At 40.0% G+C, this 7,846-nt stretch overlaps 2 protein-coding genes across 2 annotated transcripts; both read right to left on the bottom strand.

Annotated features, from left to right (window-relative positions):
- Nucleotides 1-189: 189 nt before the first annotated feature.
- Nucleotides 190-4,848, bottom strand: LOC103517278 (tRNA (guanine-N(7)-)-methyltransferase-like). Its single transcript, XM_017447407.2, is given in 5 exon segments — nt 190-1,409; nt 1,831-1,877; nt 1,880-2,004; nt 3,068-3,193; nt 4,675-4,848. Coding segments are annotated over 5 exon segments (732 nt in total). The 5' UTR covers nt 4,770-4,848; the 3' UTR covers nt 190-1,070.
- A 1,418-nt stretch (nt 4,849-6,266) lies between these two features.
- On the bottom strand, nt 6,267-7,762 carry LOC103517279. Its single transcript, XM_026829428.1, has 4 exons — nt 7,561-7,762; nt 7,079-7,265; nt 6,597-6,731; nt 6,267-6,276 (listed from the first exon to the last, which is right to left on the bottom strand). The coding sequence occupies exons 1-4, from the start codon at nt 7,754-7,756 to the stop codon at nt 6,267-6,269; spliced, it is 528 nt and encodes a 175-aa protein (XP_026685229.1). The 5' UTR covers nt 7,757-7,762.
- Nucleotides 7,763-7,846: the final 84 nt, after the last annotated feature.

Genomic DNA, 7,846 nt, shown 5'->3' on the forward strand with positions numbered 1-7,846 from the left:
TTTTTCTTCTACTTTTCAAGTCGGAATTTAGCTAAATATGAATAGAAAAGCGATTTTCGACTTTTTCTTCTACTTTTCAAGTCGGAATTTAGCTAAATATGAATAGAAAAGCGATTTTCGACTTTTTCTTCTACTTTTCAAGTCGGAATTTAGCTAAATATGAATAGAAAAGCGATTTTCGACTTTTTCTTCTACTTTTCAAGTCGGAATTTAGCTAAATATGAATAGCAAAGCGATTTTCGACTTTTTTTCTTCTACTTTTCAAGTCGGAATTTAGCTGAATATGAATAGCTTTTCGATTTCCTTTTTCAAGCCTAGCCCTGCGTATAGCCAGCACCTCCTATGTATTTGATTTCCTACCCCCTCCTCCTCTCTAATCTTTATTAATTTCTGCGTAAACTATTGAGATGATAAAATTACATTGTCGGGAGACACAACTAGAATCAGTGTGAATAACGTCACGACTGATGTGCTCTCATATAAAAACCGCCTTCTGTGTTGATTTCTTTCTTTGTTGGGGGTTTAAATCTCTGTGGCTGAGGGACTTTGGGAGCAGACCAGCTTAGTTTGATTGGGAGGACTTTGAACATGGAGTTGACCAGCTAGTCTGGCTGGGGGAAACAGGAAGGATATTAGCCTGCAATTTCCCACGGTAAAAAAAATTTCATGCTAGCCTAGTTAGCTTGAAAGGTAGCGTGCCTGCCTTGTAAGCGCTAGGCTGCGGGTTCGATTTCCGCCCGGGGCGGATTTTACCTGAGGTTCGTTCTCGGAATGTCCTGTAGGCAATGTAATTTAATCGAGAGTGTTCCCACTACACACGACGGGCTTTTAATTCGACATCGACGTTTTCCCTCTTTATTGAAGACCGGTCGACTATGTGTGGATAGAAGATATTCCTTTAAATAACAATGAAAAAAAAAACACTTTTTTGGCGCCTCAGGCGACTAAACGGATATTTCCACCCATTTCCCGATTTTGAAAATTTGGACCGATTGCAATACTCGTACATACTTTCTCATTACCTTGTATAGTTTCCCTATACGTAAGGGTAATAGAAAGTAAAAAAAAAATCATGATACAGGGTCTCTCACGCGTCGAAACACAGCGCAGAACTTCTCCCCCTTGTTCCGCGTCACCTTCTGTCCCTCTTCGGTACTCTGGTACAGCTTGTCCACCACCGGGTCCGTCCTCTTCAGTTCTTCCAAATCGCACTCGACAAACAGAGGATGCTCCGTGAAATGGCTTACGATCCAGTCGTGTAGATCTTTCACGTCCGTGATGGTGTAGACGATACCGCCCTCGCTTAGCACGTAAGCGTATTCGGAGAGGAGGTTCTGGTTGATGATGCGCCACTTGTACTTGCAGCGCTTGAAGTGTGGGTCCGGATAGAGGAAGAACATTTTCTTGAGCTGGGAAACGAACGAATGAAATTATTATGTACATTTTGCTCAAACTATTTCCGGCGCGAACGATCTACTAGCTGGAGTTAAAGCGCCTTACAAGAAAAAAAAAGAAGAAAGAAAAAAAAAAAACTAAAAGATCGGAAAAGAGGGTAATACTACGAAAAAATAGACAGTAAAAAAGGTGGGGGGTGACTTTAATGGAGCTAAGCTCTTGCTACTTTTACTTTCTATTACCCTTACGTATAGGTGAACCTATACAAGGTAATGAGAAAGTATTGGCAATCGGTCCAAATTTTTTTTTTTATAACGGCTAAGGTCTTAAAGTCCCGAACGCGAAGAAACAAGGAAGACAGGATATTGAGAAGGCCAGCCTTCCGAGAATGAACCTTATCTGTTTAGAGAATACAGTTCGCAAAACAACGCTTACCTGTGCCCTGCGGAAGTAATTGGGCAAATATTTCATGGCATTGGTAGAATGCAGGCAATGTTCTCGTATTGACCTTTCGTTCTGAGAACGTAGAGCGACCACTCGTCTATCACGTAATCTGACACTTTAACTCGGATCTCTAGACCCAGGATCAGTGTAGAGGGGAACATGGGGAGATAGAGTTTACTGAAAACCAAAATTTACAATATTAATGGCTATATACTACTGATGGAAGAATAGATCAGTTGCGCTACAAGGGTGGTGTTTTCAAAGTCATAGGAGCAGGAAAAATGAGGACAACGGAATTTTACCTTTTTCTCTACGACTTCTTAGATCACGAGATAAATCGCTATTTAAAAAATACCGGCAAATCGTACAACTTTGACGTCACGGCATACGCTCCCGGTACGATGAACGTCATCATCAAATGTCCCGAGCAAATGTCCCTTGCAGGCCCTTCGCCGCTAGCGTGCTGCGTTAAGTCTGAACGTCACAAATCCTTTGAACTTTTTCATTATAAAAAATGGAAATTTTCGACCTTTTACAGTTGTTTTTTTCGGAGTTTTTGACCTCAGATTTGGATTTTCCCAACTTTTTTACATAGGAATCGACCATTTATTTATAATTTTTACCCACTTGCAACTCTCCATTGTTTTACAAGTGTACCAACTTGTTTTGAGAATTGCCTTGTAAATGCTAGGGTCCGCCGCCGGTGCGATTTTCATCAGGGCAGATTTTTAATCCAAAAAATTCGCACGGCCTAGTTAGCCTTGATTGGTAGCGCATACTGCCTTGTAAGCGCTAGGTCGCGGGGTTTGATTTCCGGGGGCGGATTTTAATCCTAACCAGGATAAGGTTTCGTTCTCGGAACGACTGGCTTTCTTCCTATCCTGGTCCTCTTTCTCTTCCCTTTTGGGGTAATAAGAAACTTAGTAGTTACCTTACAGATCTCTCTATCAAATATCTAGAAAGAAAAATAAACTACACCCTTGATCAAATACTAAAAAAAAAAAAAAAAAAAAAAAAAATCGTGTTAGGTACAAGTTTACCAAAGTCTGTAGTTCATCATCGAATTTTTCCTATACAAAGACCTTTTAGAATGTCAGAAAATAATCGGTTTCACCACAGTAGGAGTAAAGAGAAAGGCGCCCTTAATTTAACGTCCTTTTTAGCATTTTTTGGGGGATTGGGGGGGCCTTTTTTTTTTTTTTTTTTTTAAGGATTAGGGTTCTAAGCTTCTAAGTTACCTAATAGTCCACCATACCCACATCCCACGTCAACAAACTCTACTTTCTTCTCACAGGTTGGATCTTTCAGTTCGGGATATAGGGGAGACCAATCCATGTCGTTTGGAGAAGGAGGACTGAAACAAATAACACCAATGTTCTAACTGACAATAGCAAAATAAATGTTATTCCTTATAGGTACACAAAAAGCCCCCTCAGAGCCTTAGGTGTAAGGCTGTAAGGGTTTGCAACAGTGCCGGTCACTATTGGAATTTGGACGACCGGTAAAAAATCGGTCGTCCAAAATCGGTGTGTTTGCAACGGGCCTTACCTCTAGGATGATTGGTTTGGGCTGAAATTTGGTTTTGACTACAAATTTTACGAGTGGATGCCCTTCGCACTCAATCTTTGCTATTTCTTTAGCAAGGGAAACTCAGGCTGGTAAACTCCCTGTTTAAAGTCCCCCAGCCAGACTATAACTAGGTACTTACTATTCCAATAGTGAAGCACACGTCGGAATGGGACCTTGCACACACGCCGACCGGTGGTCGGTGCCGGTCACTATTGGAATTTGGACGACCGGTAAAAAATCGGTCGTCCAAAATCGGTGTGTTTGCAACGGGCCTTACCTCTAGGATGATTGGTTTGGGCTGAAATTTGGTTTTGACTACAAATTTTACGAGTGGATGCCCTTCGCACTCAATCTCGGGACAAATAAGACCGCAGGAGTTACAGGTTCATACATATCTATTAGACCTCTTAAAAAATGGTCAACGATACAAATTAATCAATAGCCTTTTTATTATTAAATTTATTTACAAATACTTTCTTTAGACTACTGCCAACGTGTAGAGGAACTGAGGAGAGGAAGAAATTTTCTGAGAAATGAGAATGAGAACAAACCGTACGGTTTTATCGGGACAAATAAGACCGCAGGAGTTACAGGTTCATACATATCTATTAGACCTCTTAAAAAATGGTCAACGATACAAATTAATCAATAACCTTTTTATTATTAAATTTATTTACAAATACTTTTTGTAGACTACTGCCAACGTGTATAGTGTAGAGGAACTGAGGAGAGGAAGAAATTTTCTGAGAAATGAGAATGAGAACAAACCGTATATTTACCTATGTGTTTAGGATAAAGATCTCCCCTAGCGGCAATCGAACCTACGATCGTGGGTTCGATTCCATGCTACACCATGCTAATTTGCTAGATTTCCGAAGTTTGGATTTCTAGGGCAGCCGAAGCGTAGCAAAAATTCGAAAATAGAGTGGTGAGAATAGAACGAACACTTTTTTTTGTATTCGAAAAGTAAAAAAAAAAATGGACCTAGGCAGTCAGTCCCACGAGTCCGATACTTTTGGAAATTTGGACTTTTTACTTTCGGTCTTTGCGCATAACGCATAACGTATAAATGCCTGCGAATAGAGCCATGGGTAGATCTTTGAAAAAAAAATCAGACCGTGTAATTTTTTTTTCAACGAGCACAAATAAATCTAAAAAAAAATGAAGTGTAAGCACTCAATCTTTGCTATTTCTTTAGCAAGGGAAACTCAGGCTGGTAAACTCCCTGTTTAAAGTCCCCCAGCCAGACTATAACTAGGTACTTACTATTCTACGGAATGATCAGCGATTGGATTGGAATGGGCTCGTTGCCTATAGTACCGCTTCTGTGGGAGTTGTAATGTGCGTTCTTCAGTCTCCATGATTTCCCCTAGTTGAGACCTAACTCAGGCTGGGTCAATGTGAGAAGGTGAGTAGCTTGACGACAAATAGATGATGAAACCCTAAAACCACCAAAATTATTAGTTATCAAACCTAAAGGTTTGTCCACACTTAGGCCACCCGCCAACGATCGATGTCGACTGAACCGTCCACACTGCCTTGACAACATAGATTCATCTCGTCGATTGATGGCTGGTCGACTCTGTTTCCACTTGTCCCACTTCGATTGAGAAGAGTGCCTGTCCACATCATCACGACACATTTTTTCCCCAAATGAAAATTTTTGTGTCTGTTCAGATTAGGTAGCCAGCCTATTTAGCTTTGAAGGTAGCGCATCTGGCTAGTAAGCGCTAGGTCGCGGGTTCGATTTCCGCCCGGGACGGATTTTATCCTGAACGGATAAGGTTCGTTCTCGGAACGGCTGGCTTTCTCCTATCCTGTCTTCCTGCTCTCTTCGCTCTCGAAACGGTAAGACCTTAGCAGTTACAGTTAGTTCCCTCTGTCAAAAAAAAACTTGAAAAAATAGGACACATTTCAATTTCAAGAAACAAGTTTAATGTGTATTTATCTTTGGATCAAATTTAAAATACCTACTGAAGAAATAGGGTCTTATGAGGGGAGTTCAATAAGTCTGGTACAAAATGAGGAAGAAGAGAAACTAGTACAAACTAGAAAATGAAATACATGAAAGAATATGCCATTCTTTCCTAGGCATTTAAACGAAAATTCAAGTTGATTAGTCTTGATTTTTTTCAAGATGAGTGTTTCACCGCCGTTTTTATTTTCGTAGCAATGATTAGACTTACTTTATCCCGGACCGCGGCTGTTCTACTACCTAACCTATTCTGGGCTTTCAACACAGCAACGAGTGTCCACGATAAAGTAAGTCTAATTAATGTACTGAGCGTTGCAATGAACTCTCAAGAATATGTAAGATCGTAGCTATGAAACAACGGCTACATTAGACTCATGTGGTCTGTGTTGTGTCATAGCATGCCCATCCCGAAGTATGCCTATCATCAGATGGGCAAGAAGAGACACATTTAGGTGCTGGGTCAACACGCAAACACCAAATAGTAACCCTTTGAAATATTTACAATTGAAAAACGGTACTATAGGTACCTACAAAGTACAATTTTTTGTCGATGGTGGGCATCGAACGCGGGACCTTCTGCATGACAAGCAAGCGTGTTACCGCTTTTACATTGAAATGGGGTTAATGGGGGTCTTTTTTGACAAAATTCCTGTGTGCGGAATCCAGTAAGTAGGACTATTGCACCCGCGCCGCGTTACCACTTAGCTAACCATATCCCCAAAATCATTGTGTAACATGATTCAAGTTTGTTTTTTAATTTTGCTTATCAATGCTAAGACTCCCGATTGAAATTCCAAAACCTGATCATTATCAAAGGAAGCTACCGATGGCAGCACCCCCTTAAAGAAAGACAACATAGGGCTTTCTGGCTCAGGTGGAGTATTCATTCTACTCTGCAACAAGAACATAACCATGCTTTCTTCCAAATTGTATTTCTTCTTTGAACTTTTAACTGTCGACTGTGGAGCTTCAACCTGATTCAAGTTTGTTTTTTAATTTTGCTTATCAATGCTAAGACTCCCGATTGAAATTCCAAAACCTGATCATTATCAAAGGTAGCTACAGATGGCAGCACCCCCTTAAAGAAAGACAACATAGGGCTTTCCGGCTCAGGTGGACTATTCATTCTACTCTGCAACAAGAACATAACCATGCTTTCTTCCAAATTGTATTTCTTCTTGGAACTTTTAACTGTCGACTGTGGAGCTTCAACTTTCTACTCTGCAACAAGAACATAACCATGCTTTCTTCCAAATTGTATTTCTTCTTTGAACTTTTAACTGTCGACTGTGGAGCTTCAACTGTTTCTTCTTCTCTTTCTTCTCCTTCGGTGTACGGGCGTTTACTGGTTGACTCGTTTGTTCCATTACTTCCATTGATTGTGGCTACTTTTCTTAAAAACCCCATTTGCTCTTTATACACATATGGTTTAGATATCTTTTTCCCACCTGCCCCAGAGAGTGAAAATTGGTCATTTCTGAATGCTCTAAACCAGCAATCTCTTAAATTAGTCCACTTCTGAACAACAGCTTTTGCTGAAAATAAAACAAAGGGGGGAAATAAAAGTAATGATTAATACATTTTTTTCTGTGGGTGTAGGAAGGGGAACAGGGGCCAAGGGAGGTGGAAAGTTGCCGCCTCCACCATACCTTTTTGGGGCTGCCTGCTTCTCCTTCGGTGTACGGGCGTTTACTGGTTGACTCGTTTGTTCCATTACTTCCATTGATTGTGGCTACTTTTCTTAAAAACCCCATTTGCTCTTTATACACATATGGTTTAGATATCTTTTTCCCACCTGCCCCAGAGAGTGAAAATTGGTCATTTCTGAATGCTCTAAACCAGCAATCTCTTAAATTAGTCCACTTCTGAACAACAGCTTTTGCTGAAAATAAAACAAAGGGGGGAAATAAAAGTAATGATTAATACATTTTTTTCTGTGGGTGTAGGAAGGGGAACAGGGGCCAAGGGAGGTGGAAAGTTGCCGCCTCCACCATACCTTTTTGGGGCTGCCTAATTGTTTGGAACATTTTGCATGAAGATTTCATGTCATTTCCAGAGGATGAAAGCAAATGGATAGATATTGCAAAAGGTTTTGGAATGAAAGCAAACAATACTTGGAGCCATCATTTAGGCATCCATTTCTCCTAATTAAATAAATGAAATGTGTTCAAACTTACCAAACACTTGCTTTGAATTTTCATCCAATTCTTTGAAAGCTGGGTTAATTACTTCACAGATCTCTTGCCAAGCTTTTGTTTTCCTCTGTCTATCTTTGTATTCGTCACAGGTTTTATCCCACAGTTCATGTTTAAGTTTGACCAGACAAATTAAAAGGTCAGCATCTATTTCTTCTAAATAACTTTTAAAACTCATTTTTAAAAGCTGGAAAATTTAGTGAAAACTTTATAAGTAATTGGGAAGTAATCATTAATAATACTTAAATTATGATTACAAATTATCAAA

Source organism: Diaphorina citri, unplaced genomic scaffold (genome assembly GCF_000475195.1).
Source record: "Diaphorina citri unplaced genomic scaffold, Diaci psyllid genome assembly version 1.1 scaffold1794, whole genome shotgun sequence".
NCBI classification, from domain to species: domain Eukaryota; kingdom Metazoa; phylum Arthropoda; class Insecta; order Hemiptera; family Psyllidae; genus Diaphorina; species Diaphorina citri.